We start from the raw sequence: 18,944 nt of genomic DNA on the forward strand, positions 1-18,944 counted from the left end.
CTTTTTTTTTTTTTTTTTTTTTTTTTTTTCCTTCCCTGGGAGAAGAGATTGGCCAATTGACACTATGCAGCAATCAGGAAAGACTCACTTTTGATCTTGCTGCTTGTGGAGAGGATGAAACGGCTTCTGCCATTGGTTAACCGCTGACAGTAATTTAATTAGATAGACATTAATTAGGATAATCACCTGGCTCCTGGTCGCGACGATCATGGCAAATTGAAGGAGATGATTTTATTGTGAGATAGAAGGAAGGGGGAAGGGAAGAGTGTGTTTGCTGTAAGAGCTCATTATTATGTGACCTTTCCAGCATTTTTTTTTTTTTTTTTTTTACTACGGTTGGAAAATAAATCAAAACCCCCTGCGTTTCCCCAAATATTGCGCGCGTGTCCCTCGCCTTTGTGTGCCAGGGAGGAGAGCGGGTGCTGGGGGCTCCGGGGAGCGCCGGGCCGGGCGGCCGCTGCCCTCGGCTCACCTCCCCTCTTTGCCCCCCTCTTCGGGGCGCGCAGCCCCTCTCCCCCGGCTCCCGTGAGCGACCCCCCCCCGCCCCTTCCCACCCGTGCCTGCTTCGCGGGGGGAACATACACCCTCCGTCCCCGCTGCCAGCGGCCGCGTATCATCTCTTTTAAGTTCTGAAATAATCATAAGCCGCGCAGCCGAAGTGCCCTAATGTATTTGCCGCGATGTTTACGGGTTCTTTAGTAAATAAATATTTTATCTGGGAGCCGTAATGCTGGAGATTATCAGCAACACAGCGTGGAAGGCATCTATCTACCCATCCGGCTCCCGCTTGCTTCCCACCCGGTGCCTGCTTTCCCTCCGTGACTCAGTCCCACGGGCAGCGCCAGGAGGGGAGAGATCTTTTGTAATACGTTTGTCATGAGCCGCTGCCGCGGCCGGCGGGTTCCCGGCGGGAGCGGAGAAGCCCCGAACCACGCCGGTGCTGCAGCGGGGGCCGCCGGCACCCTCAGCCCGGGGGGGGGTCGCCGCAAAAGCGGGGCCCCGGCGGGGAGCGGCGGCCCCGGGCTGAGCGCCCGCGGGCGGCGGGACCCGCAAACCTTCGGGGAGGGGGCTGCGGACGCCACCCCCCCCCCCTCCCCGGCCAGGGACACCCTCCCCGAAACGGGAGGGACCGGCCGGCGGGTCCCAGCGAACCTCGGGCTAATTGGGACCTGGACCCTCCCAGGCGAGAAGATGCGCCCGAAGAGTTCGGGGGACTCGCTTGTCACCCCGCCTCTGCCCAGCATCAGTCTCAATTTCCCTTCCTGGGCAAGCCTGCGAGTTTGTAAAAGCACCGTTTTTTTGCCCAGGGAGGAGCTCTCCTGTTCCATTTTTTTTAGTATTTTCCCCTTAGCAGTTTGGACTTCAGGTATTTTACAGATCGTGTCTCTTTCCAGGTGACAGCAGCAGCTGGCTTCAAATTCCACCGATAGTTACCGCAGCCTGGGCCATCACATAATAAACCCAGCATCTAATCATCTGAAGCCAGGCTGAAACTTTGCAAACTCAAATCAAGAGAAGCCTAGAACCAGAATGACTTGTCAGAATGCGTATTTCAACACTCTCAAATCCCACGGCCATTTATTTTTCTGTTGCTTAACTGTGAGCTAGTTCGGTTATTTGGTGTTTTCATAGAAGCCGGCATATACGTGCTCTCCGCAAGGAAATTATTCAAATAAAATAAATTATGAAGCAAAAAGCAAACACTTCACTGTTTTACTCGCAGTCGGGTGGTACAGCGCATGCAACTTTCCATACTATACCTTCTCCTTTCAGTGATAAGAAAATAGTTTTATTAATATCAGTTCTAGGTACTGTTTCTGACATTTGTTTCACCAGTGTGCTCACCCTTCCCTTCCCCTGCCTCAAACCAACAGAAAGGTAACGGACTTGTGTAGGCAGGAGATGGGTCGAAACACAGATAAACCCTGGGAAACGCTGCCCTGAATTACGGAGCTACACCCATATAGATGCGGAGCCGCAATGAATTCCGTGGTATACTGCCAATCACATGGAAGTGCTAATATATGCCAAAAATCCTCAGCGCACAACTCCTAAACTGGTATAATAGGGGGATATGCAATGGCAGGTGGTGTTACAGAATCGTCATAGAAAGGAGGAGAGAGGTTTGCTAATACAATATGCCCGTCCTTCGTGCTGACAGGTGACGAGGGGTCAAGCTGCTAATGAAGGTCTGCTCTGTTGCGGCTGGGGGCTCAGAAGGTGGCTGCTTGAAAACCTCTTTCTTCCTCCAAGATGGTATATGGGCTGCTGTTTTTCAGGTTACTGCATGCGCATATTCTTCCGAATCCTCTGTGTGGCTCCTAAAGCACTGGACAAAAATGAGGAAAGATGCCCCGAAAAACAGCCTTTTGATTATTCATGAAACGTCTTAGTAAATGGAAAATTGTGCCTCCAAGTCAAACTGAGGAGCGGATAGAACAAGCTCGTACTACAGGAGATCTGCATCTCCAACAGACTCCCTTCAGCCACCCTCTGCAAGATTTGTCAAAATTAATTTCGAATATGCAAGACTCCCTGGTTTGTCTCCCTGCTTACACCGGCCTTTCCCGCACGTATACACTGCAGCACTGTGATCGCTTCTCTCCTGTTCTGCAGTGCCATGTTACCCACGACCTGCCAAACTGTGTCTCCCTCGTGGTGTTACACGTGTGTGTGGGAGTAGAGAGTGGCAGGGATGCGGAGCCCCCCCGGCAGATGAGCCACGGGGCAGGTCCCCCCCCCGATTGGCTCCTGCCCCATCTCACCCCAGGGTGCAGCGGTGCCTGCACACATCGGACAATGGCGAAGCCCAAAACCAGCCTTCCTCGACGATACGCAGGTTTTCAGCGCGAATCGCCAGAAAGCACTTCCATTTAACTACATGCAGGCACATGTCGTTTGGTATGTCTCCATTTTCCCAGGCTGATATTCTACTGCCTACTGTGGGGGCAGAGGGAAGGCCATAAGGAGGGCAGCTGCAAAAATCTGCATGTTTCCCTCTGAAGTAAGTGCATGCTAAATATACTTTGAGAGAGAGTTATTCTAAATTAGTAAATTAAAAGGCCTAAATAAGAAATTCCACACAAAAGAAAAACCTCTGAATGGTAATGAATAAGTAAATAGAAAACTACTGGGCACAAAGTGGAAAATAAGACAGTTTTATGGGCTATTTTTTTTGCTATGCAAGTATGAAATCAAATAAATTTAAAAAAATCATCTTCAACACAAAAAGATGCACATAATTTTAAAATATTTGCCTGCTACAATTGTTGCCATTGATTTAAAAAAATGAAAAAAAAAAAACCAAACCAAAAAACCCAGTAAACAAAATATTGTGAGTGACACAGAGAAGGAACACTTCTGTCCAGACACAAGAATCAGATCAGCCTAAGTAACACCCAATACTTAAAAAATAAAATAAAAAAACCCAACCACCTCCCCCCACCCAAAAACCCATAGTCGCTCCCCAAACCCAGTTATTTGGCTTTGCCTGCTTAAAACCGAGCAGCCAACCCACCTGCCTTCCTGTGAGTGTTTCCCTCTCTAGTCAGTGGAAAGAGTTTTAAATGTCATATTCCAGTTGGAACTCTTTCCATATATTTATATATATGGACATCTCGTGTATGTTCGCTTTTGCAGGAGGGAGGGTTCATGTAACCTAGAACAGCCTCTATCTTTGATGTTTATTCTCAGAATACTGCTATTTATGACACTGCTCGTGAGAGTTGTGCGATTCAGTTACCAGCAAAACTGAATGCATTTTCTGAAGGTCAATTGTCTTTGGTGGATATTAGGGCTTGAATAATACTGAAAGGGAGCTGGCAAGGCAATTTTCAGCATTCTGGTTTTTGTACTTACTCAGAATTCCGCGCTGCTACAAACTTGTATTATTTTTTTTTGATCTCAATGAGAGTATCTGGTAGTCAATGGGAGACAAATTTCATTAGAGAATTTTTGCTGTCCTAGCAATTCATATCTCAGTAGTTTTACAGTAGGTAGAAATAAACCTTTACCAACACTTTTCCTACACTGTTAATTCCCGCCATCCTTTCTCAAAAAAGGCCATCCAGAACTTAAGACAGGTTTGTAAATGTATTTTTATTATGTTGTGACAATCAAAATATATATGTACTACTGATTTTCCCCCCAAATATTAAATGAAAATGTAATACATTTTTGCCCACCTTGTGTTCTTGAATGCTTTGGAATCTGTAAAGACCCTGACATAAAGAAACAGAAGCAACTGCACAATTAGAGACTGAAAGGTGTTATAGTGCTGCACTTACGTTGCAAATGAAGTCAGATGTCTCTGTTTAATCAAATATAGCCTCAACAGTCTCTGTTTTGTGAGTATTAGAAACAATAAACAAATATACATAAGAAAGCATCACAAACAGTAAATCGGTTATTTAAATACAACTGTATCCAACATAGCAGCTAAACACTGGACAATGTTTGAGGTCATCAGCACATCCACATGCTCTTCTAAATGACGTTTGGGGTCCTGAAATATAAAGGATGCCATGAGAGCAATGACCAAAACACATCTCTGAAGGATCTCATTTACTTCAGGTCTATTTAAGATGATTGTCAGCTAAGAACACAGGCCAGTAACGCTCCCGCATTTTCCATTCTAACAAGACCCAGCAAATGACTGAATTTCCATGAGTAAGATTTCATTAGTCCGTACTATCGCTCAGGTAAGTTGAGGATATGTTTAGGAAGCAAATTTCTATCCAGCATCTGAAGAGTAACCGCGACAGCTGTGAGTTTTAAGGACAACACACAATATGTGGAGTTTACTATGCATCTCACTAGGGCCAATATTTTAATCTTAGTTCTGGTGCATTGCAATTTGTTTTCAGATCTTTCTACAAATGTGTGTTCTAATCCTGTAAAGACTCTAGCACGATCTAAGGCAGTCTTTGAATAGTTGTGTTGACTGCGAGGAAATTAGCATACTTACACCCATAAAAATAAAAATAAAAAAATGTACAATGCTATGTTCAAATGTTCTGAAAAGTTGAATGTTAAGCCTGAGCAGTGTTCTGAAAATACACATCCCCACACACTATTACTCAATTGATGTGGGCATTTGTGGGCATCTGCATAGAACAATTCGATTATTTCTGGTTGAAAACCATATTCATACACTTCTTTAGTTTCAGAATTGAGATTAAGTAATTAATCTCCAAGTACTGCAAAATTATCAGGCATATTTAAAAACATCTCTAAACTTTATTGTAGTATTATTGTAGCATTCTTGTGTGTAAAGAAATTAAAAATGGAAGACAATCATGTGTGGGAATTTAAATTTAAAAAAAAAAAAAGAACTATCATCAAAATCTAATGAACCCATCTAAGTTTACATAAAAGTGTATAGAAAAATTTGTGCAAGCTGTCCGTCTTAAATAACTCATTTTCAAGGATCATATAGTTCTTCAACATTCTCTCTGTTCCTAGCAAATTATGTAGCCTAATAACATAATACCCCTATTGTGGGCACTGTTTCTTTACAATGCTTTTTATGTAGGTTGCATAAAAAACACATGGAAATTATTTAACTGAACCCTTTTGTAATTTAAAGAAAACTTAATAATTTTTTCAGGAAAAAAATTATTTTCTTTTTACAAAACTGTATTAAAATAGATTTTTTTCATGCATGCGTAATGATTTAAACAACTAGTGAAGCTCAAGTTCTGTTTGAGATGACATCATAAGCCTTAAAATACAACCCTTCTTACATGTTTTGTTTTATATATGTATTTATGTATGTGTAGGTGTGCATAAACTCCATTGTTCTGAATGCTACAGAAATACACGAGTGACTGAACAATAGTGCAGATGTGTTATGACATAGCTGCTAGAAGCTGACACATAAGAGCAATCCAAAAGCCTTTAAATTCTTCTACTGCTACTAGCAATACAATAAATACTGGTTCTTTATGGACACACTGGGTATTTTTCAAGCTATTTCTTGTTTCCATCGCCCTTCTTGAATTTGAAGATAACCTCTTACAAACTTGTTTTGCTCTCCTCTCCCTCACCAAAGCACATTTCCTCAACATTTATGTTGAAATCACATGTAGAAATAGGTTTCTGTCAAGTCTTCTATAAAGACATCATACCCTCATATCGCAAAGGACCAGAATAAATTGAGGGGGTGTTTTCAGTTCCAGCTACGGTCCTGAACTGTTTTCCTCCAACAGCAATACAAAGCAAGGCAGCTTACTTGCATACGTGCGTGCTGGAGCTAAGCACTGACAGTGTGTTCATGAACCGAGGACAGGGGTGAGCTGTCTCTTTAGCCATAATAACGTATAAACAACACTCCCACCCCTTTTTCAGTTATTACTATTTTTTTAAAAGTCTCCACTGTTTTGGCCTCTCTGACACAGACTCGGATATCTTTATGCCTCTTCTAGGGAAAGTTAGAAAAAAAAAAAAAAAGAAAAAATACCAAATCTCAACACCGCTCCTCAGCACATAATAGAAACACATGTAGAACACGACTTGCAGATATTCTGCCGATTACGTATAGTCAAAAGCCTTGCTCCTTGCACAATCTTCAACAAAAATAAATTCATTATTTGAAGCATTGAGAATATCTTGCACGTAGAACTAAAAATCACCTACGCACATGTAAAAAAATTAATATTTAGAATGAACGAAGCATATCACTCCACCTCACTCTAATTCATCACACCTCACCTGCTTGCCAACATTTTTTATTGCCAGCTGTTCAGGTGTCATCTTATCTTCTTCTTCAACAGCCTGTGAAAGAAACACAGAAAAGGTCAGTGTTTCAGATTTCATTTACTTTTTCCCCAAGCCACAAGATTCTGAAAATATAATTCTCTTTCTCAAAAAAAAAAAAAAAAGAAAGAAAGAAAAAAAATCAAACACCAACACATATCAGAAAGTCAAAAGGAAAGGTACTTCAGCTTTTCAGCAGACGTGGTTTTAATTACTAAGCGTTAGTGCAAAAGATCAAGGCAAACACTCATGAATGGTTTTATTGTCAGATATTCACAAAACTGTTTTTAAGCAATAACCTTAAATGAGCAGTATCAATAGTTAAAGATAGCTGAAGACAGTTAAGCTGGTAAAGCAGAACCAAAAATAACGTTACCTACATTGTTTCCACTACTGGAGGTTTGATCTCAATAAATTTTTACACTGTTTAAAGTCACTTATTTTAATACATTTTTATAGTGTTCTGTTGCAAGTGAATCCACTAACTTAACTAGTGAATGTAATACTGAATTTTGTTTTTAAGGAATTCTAAGAAGTTAAAAAAAAATAGCACTTATCAAGAATGACTGACATGCTTACTACTCCGAGTGCTTGTTGAGATCTAGTATTTAGAAAAAATATTTTTAAGTGTAAGCGCCAGTATTAAAACTGTACAAATAACTGTGATTCTTCTTTCTTACAACACCAATAATCATTTCTTTATCTAAGAAGAACATCGAGTTGGGCTCTAGAGTGTGTTCTACGTACTTACTGTCCATCTACTGGAATGATACAGATAAATAACCTTTATTCTGCTATACTGGTCAAGCAGTCCTCGACTGAAGGAACGAAGAATACAATCAACTGCTTATTTTGGCCTACAGGAATCTGATATTCTCTTCACTAAGTAGAAATACAAAACTGATGTGATTGCTCAAATTTCAAAGCAAAACATATAATTGAATGCTTTGCTAATTTAGGGCAAAAAGTTGGGTGGCAAAGCCTGAAGAGCTAATAGGCAACTTCACACAGAAATGATATATAGCTGATTAATAAGAAACACAGTCTCTACAAGGCCATTAAAGCCACACTTGTGCCTAATATAACCAAATACCAGGAAACTCTTTGCTGAAAACAGATTATACAAATGAAATAACCACCAAGGGCCAAAAGAGTTCCTGCAACAATTTTTTGTTCTTAAGCTCTGCTCCTTTACAAGCCATTCTCAATAAAGCTTGCGGTAATCAACTCCTTACGAAATTAAGTAATACATTTCTTCACTTGATAAACACTAATATCATTATGGGATATGAATACCTTGTTATAATTCTTAGCTAATTCTAACATCTCCTTCACTACTGTTTCATTGAGTTTGCAGTGTTCACTGTAGTCCTGAAGTGTCAAACCTTCCATCCAACTCTTCTTGTGCAAATTTAGTAACATCTGCAAAACAAAACCTCTTTAGAGCATTCATTGTAAAATACATTCATAATACTATGAAGACCTCTTTGACAGAAAAAACAATTTATAATAGTAAGAATGTAATAAAAAAATATCGATCTTACAATTGTTAAATAGAAGAAACACAACTATCAACTATACTGCTAGAGCAGATGATAAATTTTGCACATGTTCTTAAAGATCAAACTTCTTGAACCTTAAATATGAAAATGACGCATGGAAACCAGGGCTGCATTTACTTTGACAGGAATAAGTTTTTCTTTTGTAATTTTTTATTTTTGCTGTAGGTTGAGAATGCAGAAACGCACTGTAGGAGAACTAACAGCAAGGTGAGTATTTGAGCTGCCAAGTAAGGAATGGCTGAAGCTTCTGGCCTCTGACAAAGTTGAAAAATCTTTTAATGCTTGGATTAAATGTATGAAGTAGTTATTTAGACTTTAGTGATTATCCTGAACTGTATGCAAGCAGCTGCCACAGTTGTGATGAAGTGAACTTCAAAAGCAACGAAAGAAGGACTTGTGTGTGTTTGTCCTCCTACAAAGTAAACAGCCCTAACACCAACAGGATAAAGCGATGCAGAGTTTTGATGGTGATAAACGCAGGGACTATTAGAAATATCTGAAATGTTTTACTTGACACTCTGATGTCATTCTTGAAACAGTGAAGGAATAGCTGTAAAGGCAACTTCCCGGTTTTCATGAATAATGAAAGCGTAATTTGTGGATCTTCCGCACACTTGAGGACTATAGGGAGGACCCTTTCAGCAGTTTCAGCTTGCCTTCAATTTGGGAACATTTACTACAGATGTCTCTGAGAACCCGTAAGCCCTGTAAGTGCTATCGCCTGAATAAAAGTGCCTGTTTCATCCTCTGTACAGCTTCCATAAGCAACCTGACTTTGGAACATACGAACGGAGTTGAAAGTTTGTGTCATAATTTGTATTAGCAAGACCTCAGTTACTGACAGAAGGAGTTGTAGGCAAACTGCATATGGACAGTTTAGCTAGGCTATCTGGATTTTAAAATTATGGTTTGGTGTGATGGGCTCCTCATCTAATACGTGAAGCGTGTACCCTTCTTACTACAGATGGAGATAACAGATCACCACCACCACACGAGAGGGGGGCTGAGATATGCATGAACCTGCCTTATGAAAGACGTGTGGAGATACTCGCTGCCTCACCGATTAAAGTTTCCCTAACTCAGTCAAGATTATTCTCCTACTTGCAAAGGTAATAACTTACTTATGTAAAGCCATTAAAGAAAATACACACTTGGAACTTCAGAAAAGACTGTATTGGCCACACTGTTGTATTTGAACGGAAACAATAACCTCTGTAAGCTTCACGGACATTTCCAGAGAGAGCTGGTTTTGTTGAATCAGTTACTCTTTTCAGTAACAGTGAGTCTTGAAAGCCTGACATCATCCTAAAAAGGGTTATGCATTTCACAATTTTTTTTCAACTCCCTGATTTGCATGAATATTCTTCCATTATTCAAAATTTTTTTTTTATTACTTCTAGCCCTCTAGAAGTCAAAATTAAGTGAAAAAACTATTCTGACCATTTAATTATAAACTCCAACTCTGAGATCAATTTATAACCCATAAGTGAGGACAGAATCTGGCTTTTCAAGAATTAACTTCTGCAAATGATAAATAAGCTTTTTTCGCTTTTTTCTGTTTGTTTTCCTGGTTGAGACTGTCAAGCTAGATTTTACCTGTAACTGATGAAATTTGATACCAAAGTAACTGACAATATTTGTTGTCATAACTGAACAATATTTTTTCTGTAAAGGCAGGAGGTTACTACTTCCTGATATTCAGTGAAGTCTTGGGGAGCTCCATTCATACCAACTGGAAGCACCTTTCTGTCAATGTGATTATAACCAATAAAAATCTGAAATTCTTTGGTTATACAATTCCGTTTTGGAAAATATGGTCTTCTAGCTTCAGGAATTCCAGCTTGTGAAAATCTAAGGCAGCTAGTATGTCCTTCAGTTTCGTCACTGAAAACTTGAAACTTTGCACAAACCTGTTAAGTGCAGCGAACAATATGAGGACTCTCCACAAAACAAGTGGACAAAAATGTTGTCAAACTGTTTATATGAATATTAGAATGTGGTTTTAGAATGTCTCATCGTCATGACTACACATCTAAGTGCTTTCTGGAAGAGAAGCCACATACTTCAGGAGAGTTAAAACAACTACTGAAAATACCAGCAGTTGAAATCAGAATATTGTCACGAATCTTAAATAGTTTGTATAGAGTTCTTCGTCCTCTGAATAAAAGCTAAAACCATTACCTTCTGTTCTAGTTCATTCTTCCTGTAGTTGATGGTGATGGAATAGTAATGTCTGTTTAGTCCATGAATTAGTGCCTGTAAAATTCAGGGAAAAGTTTGCATAAAAATTGAAATGAACAAATATTAGAAGGGAAGAGCTGATTTAAATACAGCCATCTCCAAACATCACTTAAATGAAAGAAAAACCATAAAGAAACAAACACAGAGATACTATAAGTAGGTCTCAAGTAAATATACCTGTTCCTATTTCTCTTTCCCTGTTAGTTAACTGACAGTTATACTTTCTATTTCTAAACCACGCATTTTTTCACACAGTAACAACTATCATAGGAAAAAGCGGTAACTGCCTGCAAACTTTTGACCGATACATATGCACGAACATATTTCTCTCAAATCTTTCCCCTCTCAATAAGTTTGGTTATCACTTCTATTAAAATACAAGGCTCTTTCTGTTACAAAAGAACGTTGGCTATCTATTTATTTACAACCACTGCCAACATTCCCAAGTTTGTTCTCTAAGGTACAATACAAAGAGAGCAGCTGAAGCAGTGATTAAACATGTCAAATATCAGTTAGACTACGCGCATCAAATTAATCTTGGATATTAAAGCTAATTTTCTTTTTTAACTTTAAATGAAAAAAAAAACACAACCAAACAACCTTTTTCATGTTTACATCCTTTGCAAATTGTTCCTTAAACTTGTACATTACAATCGATCACCTGAAATTAGGTTAACTGACACCTATATGCATGGATCTTCCATTTTGCTCATGTGCACTACATATATATATATATTTTTTTTTTTTACATTTATGACTTAAGAGTGAGTTGCATTAATATTTGGGGAGTGCGGGGGAGGAGGGTTTACGAAAATTCTACAATAAATCCTCACCACAACTAAAGTTGTCTATTTTTCAATTAAAATTTTACCTATGAAGTATACATTTAGAAATAAGATATGATAAATCATACATATAATATGCATAATTAGTGGTAAATATTTCTTATGTTTCAATCATTCCACCTATTTATGTTTAAATATAGTCTTTAGAAATATACAGAATGAATGTATATTTGCATTTTACGCAACTTAATATTTCAGCATTCCAAAATTATCTGTATGAAAGCTAAAAATGTTCTCATATGTACATTTTAAACATATTTCTTTTGCAAACACATATACAAAACAACCTGAATGATTACATTTACGAGAACCAGCAGTTACAGATAACTATTACTCGTGACACTTATTTTAATTAAAATTGTAAAATACAGGGTTTTTAATTAATAATAAAGTAATTTATGGTTGTAACTATTAGCACTAAGTAGTTTCCACTGCCATTTTCTTATCCCACTCAAAATGATTGCATATGAGGTTTTGGGGTTTATATTTAAACTCAGTTGTAGATATTTAGGGAGTTCTCTAAAGCTCCTAAAATTTCACAAACATCTTTGCCTTCGCCCACTACCTTCTCTCTCTTTTTTTCTCCCCTTCCAAAGTCACTTTTTAAAAGAATGGACAAATGTAAAATGTAAACAACTGTTCCACTTCAAACCTGAGCAGTAGTTGCAGTTTAAACACTGCAACAGGTTAAATTAAAACCCATAAAACACTTCAAAGCAAAGCTTGTTCTGCCTGTGTTTTGTTTCAAATGGAAACTATCATTCCAACAAGACTTAAAAATTTGATGCACAAAGACCAAGTAAAAAGCTGTTGATAAGCCAACACAAGAAAAAACACAAGCAAAAGGAATGAAGTCAAGCCACGTGCTATACTTATTCCTGAGATTTTAAGGAATGTCTTAAAATCGCTGCTTCTAGCCCAGCTGAAATCAGTATTAAGTTTGCTGCTGTCTTCAATTGAGTCAGAATTTTATATTCACAACCTTAGAATAAAAGCAAAACAACGCTGCAAGAGCCCATCCAGTTTTAAGAAGAGTATCATTTTAAACTATGATTTTTAGCTTAACAGTGACATTTGCAACTCACTGCCAACTTGCAAAAAACCAACACAAACAAAAAATACCCACTGTTAACAAGTGAAACCCAAAACTCCCATGGCCAAAACATGCCATGCTGTAGTGACAGTGATATTAAAATAATGAAGCTGAACAATACTACAGGGGTTTACAAGGGAGGTCATTACACACGGTCCAGAAAAGCCCAGTTAGACCAGCCCTGAAACATGCAAGCATGGGCTTGCCTATATCTAATCAAGAGTATTAGCTGCTTGTTTCATACTCATTATAATTCGCAGTGTTTACCGACTCAAAAAATCAAAAGTAAAACACAACGACCTCCTGAAGCAGACACTCTTTAATTGTCTGGTTTTTTTGTCTAGCATTTTTATAAATAGTAAAGAGCTTCAATGCATTAGTAATAAAAAACAACTGATCTTTTGAAAGATAAGGGTATGGTGATCTAGTAACTCCCAAAGGACGTCTCTCTTACAGCAGAAGTTTAGCCCTTATTTCAGTTCTACTATGATTAGCGTACCGTCTTTTTCCTGGATGTTTATCTAGCAAATATTACTTTTATTAGTCAAGTAATAGATCAAAAGAGCAAGAATTAGGCTTCAATGGTTGCAAGTGTACATGCCTTTTAGCATGCACAGCAACGGAAAAAAGTTTTCTGGAAAGAAAAAAGGAAAAACATCGAGGCAGAAGAATGACACAGGTAAAAGCATTAATCACTCCAGCGGATACTTGTTTCAGGACACAAGCTACTTCTCGAAATAAAGGTTTGCTTCGTTGAAGACCAACATTTTTGTCTTACTAGTGAAAGTCAACTTCAGAAATCAAACTTCGAATGTTTAGTTTCACAAATGCTTGCAAAGAAATATAAGACAACATACTCAAAAGAAACATTACAGTTGAAGCCGATCAAACATCCTATTTATCCACTGAATCCACTGCACCATTTTTTCAGCAAATTACTGCGTTATATAAAAATCAGAGATTAATTATTTAGGACAAAATACAAGGTTAAATCTAGATTAAGCAAGAACCTATATAGGCATACAGTAGAAAGACAAGATTATTAACGAAGAGGGAACTTTTTCCAGAATTTGCTTCAGAATAATTTATCTTTAGGAAAGCAGAGACATTAATAAGCAGCAGTTTTTAAATTGCAGTACTGAAAACACTACCTATTCTTGCATCACATGGTATGACATCAATTGTCACTTTTAAAAGTCTGCATTTCTATAAATCTGTACTTTAACCTTTGCGGTATATACTTATACACGCATTCACACTTAGGTAGCTCATTTAGGTCTCAATTTTAAACCCTTCACATATACAATTCCATTGATGAATCACATCAATTATAAATGCATGCAGGAAAATGCTATAGAAAGAACAATAAACAATTTGTTGCTTACTGGTTTTTGGTACCTTTCCCCCAAATTGCTGAATAAATCTTGCAATTTACAGGACTATCAACAGTGGGTTTACCTGGATAGATGGCTTGTTTAAGTGACCCAGATTTGAAGTTGTTTGTCTTGGTTCATGTCCCAAGACCATCATATTAGCATTGATCAATCTGAAGGCATCAATAACAACCTGTAAAAACAAGATGTCAAGTCAATTCTTTTTAGAAAATGCAACTAATAGTGCCAAGCAACAGTGGACAAGGCACAATCAACTCTCATCTGTTTTTGGCCTTTATCCAGAAAATCATTTAATTATAATATTAATAAAAAAGAGCCTCCTGCTGGCTATGCTATCAGCACACTACACTACCTTGTACTGTAAGGTGACACCAATTATTACCTTTTCCGTGGAGCTCTAAGTTTTATATACATGATATCATCGTATAACATTGAATTTTTATGTATGCTTACTCTAAGCTTCAAAGGTATGCATGTGTTTGTCACCTAAATCTTATCCAATCAAAATGAATGACAGAGAGAGACTAAAACTGAAAGTGAGCACAAGCTAAGGGACCGAGTCTAAAGCCCAGTCCTGTCACATCAATTATACTACCACAATACTTGAAATGACAACAAAATTATAGCCAGCAAGGAACTTGCCCCATGTATTCCCTTCTAGTCAGATGCTTTTTGCTTCTTGTGCCTATGAAAGGGTCTATAAACTGTCTGATGGATTAAAAAGTCCTTGTCAGTGTCATGCTCAGGAGTAAAAAAATAGAGTAAAAGAAAACCAAGGTCATTTATGATTTAAAGGTACACAGTAGGTAGTATTCAGTGACATTTCATGGCAAATAAAGTAAAACCATCACTGACTTTTATTCTGTCCTGTGCTGAATTTGTCTATGAAAATCTTTGGAAATAGTATTTCATGGCCCCATACGATAAAACTCACACCCCTATCCAACACCTATGTAAAGCGGAACAGAACTGAGAACCCCACTCTTGTGGGCACTTGCCATTGCAGAGTCATAACTGCAAGATAAGATTTCTCATTTAGGCCCCAGCCTTTTATCTGGACCAGTGCACGTACGGCCTTGTACACCCACAGAAATAGTAGCAGGCATACTTTGCAGGCATCTTGTCTGCATATGTTTGAAGAGTTATTCTTGTTCATTAAACTAAATAGTTTAATTTTTTTTTTAACAGCTTTTCTACAATCATTTTTATTCTCTTCCTCTCCATCCCATAGGTTGGACAACAACAGATATCATTATATGGCCGGTTTCATATTTTGCGGAATTAGACCTGAACCAAATCTTTTATGTTGAACAAACAAGAAATCACTGAAAGTCTGCAGAGAAAGCGACATCAAGTCTCCCACCTTGTTCCAGCATTTTCCTCTCCACTTACACAAATATTAATAACTAAATACATATGCAATTTATTAGGAGGACAACATAAATATCGAGGTAATTCGTGTGGAAATAAAATTAATTGGCAAGTATTTATAACAAAAAAAATTATCAAAGTATAAACTGAAAGAGCCTAATAACTTATCACCTGTTGTATTTGCTTTTGAGACCAAATTATTTCAGGCACGTTAAGTGACTCAGTGCCAGTAAAGGCTATTTCCTGGACCCTCAGCTGACTGGCCAGATCCATCTGCATATGTCGTATCTTAAAACTGCATGCAGAACGTACAAAAAAAAAAAAGTCATCTTTGTTTAAAATGTTAGGTTGTGACCCAATTAAAGTGAGTTAACAGTGACATTTTTTTCTGAACCAAAAAAACCCAAAACACAATTCAGATTTAATACGCAGCAGAAGCATGCTATCCGATACTAATGTTACAGAAAAGGAATTACATTTAAAAAAAACCACCTTAATTCTCAAAAAAATCTGAAACGGTTTCTACACATTCTGTGTGGCAACATAAAAAATAATTGTATTTTTTCCTTTTTTTAATCACGATCAGATTTTTCTCTATCTCAAAACACTTGTGACAAGCTTTTGCATATATCTCTGTGTTCCATTTTAACCAGATGCTCTAATTTATGAACACCTGGAAATGCCCAACCATAACAAACAGGCAGTATAAATTAAAAAGTCAAAGCCAAGCAAAAAAACCCCACACCACGGGTTCTCCAGAGACTAGCTAGATAAGGGGAAAAAAAACCCAAGCAAGCAAAAATTTACCCAGAGGAGCAAGAAACATGATCTTAGCAGTATACTGTAATCACAAGGAGCGCCTTTATAACTTACTAACAGCCATGTGTGATTTGAGTTTAACTGAGAACTTCACTAGACAATGTTGAGCTTATCCAAGAATGAATGGCACTGTCCAGATTGGGACTGAGTCATAGACAATAAAAAGAAAACCCCAAATAAGTAACTGATTAAACTTGGTTCTGATGAAAAATTCAACATTTCAGTTGGTGTTCTCAAGGTTATGTTTGGATAAATTTCACATTAAAATATGAGAACTAGCTGCTAAAATATTTCTGAGTGATACTGAATATTACTCTAGCATCTTAATTCTGACCAGAAGTAATTGGCATTATGTTTCAGGTACTACCTGCGTGGGAACAGACTGCCCGCTCTATCCGTCCTCCTGAAGGAATGAAATGCAAGTACTTCCTAAGTAGAATAAATATCAATCTAACAGAAAGTGGCATGAAATATTAAAATCACAAATACTAAGCTTTAAGAAGGGACAAAATTGCAATTTCTACAATTTTCAGAGGGGTACAAAAAGTATGCACGTGAGTGATATTTCTCATCTCAGTTGCACTGTGACGACCAATGGTAACTAAATACTTTAACTACACTAAGATGAAAGGAATTTGCTGCTATCACTATAGCAACCATCTTAAAGAAACTAACATGCTCAACAACCTGGAGGCTAAATTTAGACCTAATACGCAATAAAAACATAAACACAACAATAAATCCTACATATTCATTTCTATGAAATGTAATTGCTTTTTTCACAGTGAGCACAAATCAGTCCCTCCTTTAGAGGATTATATCCAAATAAATAGACTCATTAATGTCCAGGGTACTAATGAGCAATGGGCGAAGTAGGTGTTAATTATGCCACAGTAAGACTCAAGAAAAAAGCCCCGGTGAGCACTTGGAGGTGTGTACAAGCTGAACTCTCTTCTCTAGGTTTGTGTATTTTGAAGTACAGCATGATGCAATCAGATGACAGCAACATGGTCACCCCATATTCTACGATGGAAACTTTAGACACAGTATTCTGAACAAAGAACCTCTAAGGATTAATTAAAAGCAGCACAAAAACCCACTCAGTTACTTAGATTTTTGTTGTATTTCTCATCCAAGAATTTTAAGCTTTCATTGTACTTAAATTACCTAATGCAACATGCACTGTTCTAGTAAAAACTAGAGTTTCCAAGCTTCACACTAAATTCCCTTTCTGTAAAGACATAAAAAAGTTAAACAAAAGTCTATGCCACTGGGATATTTTCCAGAAATACGAAGGTAGATTTTTTCTTAAAAACGCACGTCCATAGTGCAACTCTTTCACCACTCTGACCATTTAATTTTTCCGAGTACAAGTGTCTTCAGACTTTTCAGAGGTCATTTCAACAGCAGACAGCTTATAACAAAACCATTAGCAGTTTGGCTAGCTTAAGGAAACCTCTTACTTTCCTTTTTTGTTTATTATCACTGCATGAATCTGCAGCATATGAGAGTTTATAATTTCTCAGGCTTGTTAAATTCATGTTAAAGGTCTGTTTTCTTGTTGAATAAATTTTGTTCATATAATGCTGCCTATTTCATATACTGAGTCTTTAATAGCACCTTTGGTCTATGCGCAACTCACAGATCAAAACAGAGGACTAAAATAGGGGTTGATGATGCTATTTACATGTGTGATTCCTGCTGTCTTCTTGTTAGTAGCTTTAATATAATAGAAGACCTTGTCTGTTTTGTAATTAACACATCTTTACTGGAGAGATATTTGGAAGTGATTGCTGTGAATATACTGGTTAGTAAAATAAACACAATCACACACCACTTTCTGTTATCAGACAAATTTGTGAATTGTACACATTATACTCCAGATCAACAAACTGTGATATAACAGCCAAGTAGAAGACACATTTATATAACCCTTTATTTTTCTGAAAATATGTATTCAATCTGACCTTGCAAATATAATTAGCTTGTGGGATGTGTGGATTTCAGTACCATGGATGCTTTACTAATTGCAGCTCTTGGAAATAGATACTAAATATTTGGAAGCTGCCAATACAAAATAAAAACTGCATCTTTTTGTACATCTGTCTTAGCTTCAAAAAGCATAATAATCTAAAAAACAATAACTATACAGCATTTTTAAAGCATTTCCCCAGGGTCAACAACCCACAGTAGAGCCCGTATAATGTATTTTTAGAAACAAAAATTACAATTATCTTCAGTGCACTTAATTACTATGATTCGTAGTTATTCACAACCTAAAGACAAATGCTGGACTCCTCAATTGCAAACTAGATAAAAACCTGGCCTTTTATAGTCTGCACATAATTATTAAAAATAATGGCTTGATTAAAATTTAGGATGCTTAGTAGCCAGACTCATTTTAGCTTATTCTGAGAGTGTGAGTGTCATATATATATTACCACTTTTTCTAAAACAGTCTTCATAACTTTGTGGGGTGTTCTTTAAAAAAAACAAAAAAAAAATTAAGAGAATTTCAAGAGTACTTCATGCACTTGATTCCATTAAATCCCTCCAAAATCAGATCTACAAATAATATTGAAAGTTGCAAGACCCGCTGCATTTTAACGGTAAACTTCAGTTAGAAATAAGTCAGCCTTTTTTGCTTAAATTAAAATGAAATTCTAACATCAATATTTTTTCCAGTGAAGAATCTATGACATATGGTGACTATCTTTAAAAATGTATTGTATCTTTGGAATTCAAATAACGATGTATTGTTTATGCCATATGTTTATGAACAAACATACCAGTGCTTAAAGACAACTCTGCGAAGGATATAATGTGGTTATGCCAGGTGTGGAAAAAGAAGTAATGTCCCATC

The 18,944-nt window shown here is 37.4% G+C and overlaps 1 protein-coding gene across 2 annotated transcripts in view; it reads right to left on the minus strand.

The window, feature by feature from the left end:
• Window positions 1-4,079: 4,079 nt before the first annotated feature.
• PSMD14 (proteasome 26S subunit, non-ATPase 14) overlaps window positions 4,080-18,944 on the minus strand; it is a 49,091-nt gene continuing 34,226 nt past the window's right edge. For both annotated transcript variants that reach the window (XM_074594549.1, XM_074594550.1), the window contains 5 exons: window positions 13,956-14,063; window positions 10,500-10,574; window positions 8,053-8,178; window positions 6,712-6,774; window positions 4,080-4,504 (listed from right to left, as the gene is read on the minus strand). In XM_074594549.1, coding sequence (XP_074450650.1) covers window positions 4,406-4,504; window positions 6,712-6,774; window positions 8,053-8,178; window positions 10,500-10,574; window positions 13,956-14,063 — 471 coding nt within the window. In that variant the 3' untranslated portion in view covers window positions 4,080-4,405. The remainder of the gene's footprint in view (window positions 4,505-6,711; window positions 6,775-8,052; window positions 8,179-10,499; window positions 10,575-13,955; window positions 14,064-18,944) is intronic.

This window comes from Larus michahellis, chromosome 7 (assembly GCF_964199755.1).
Source record: "Larus michahellis chromosome 7, bLarMic1.1, whole genome shotgun sequence".
Classification (NCBI taxonomy): domain Eukaryota; kingdom Metazoa; phylum Chordata; class Aves; order Charadriiformes; family Laridae; genus Larus; species Larus michahellis.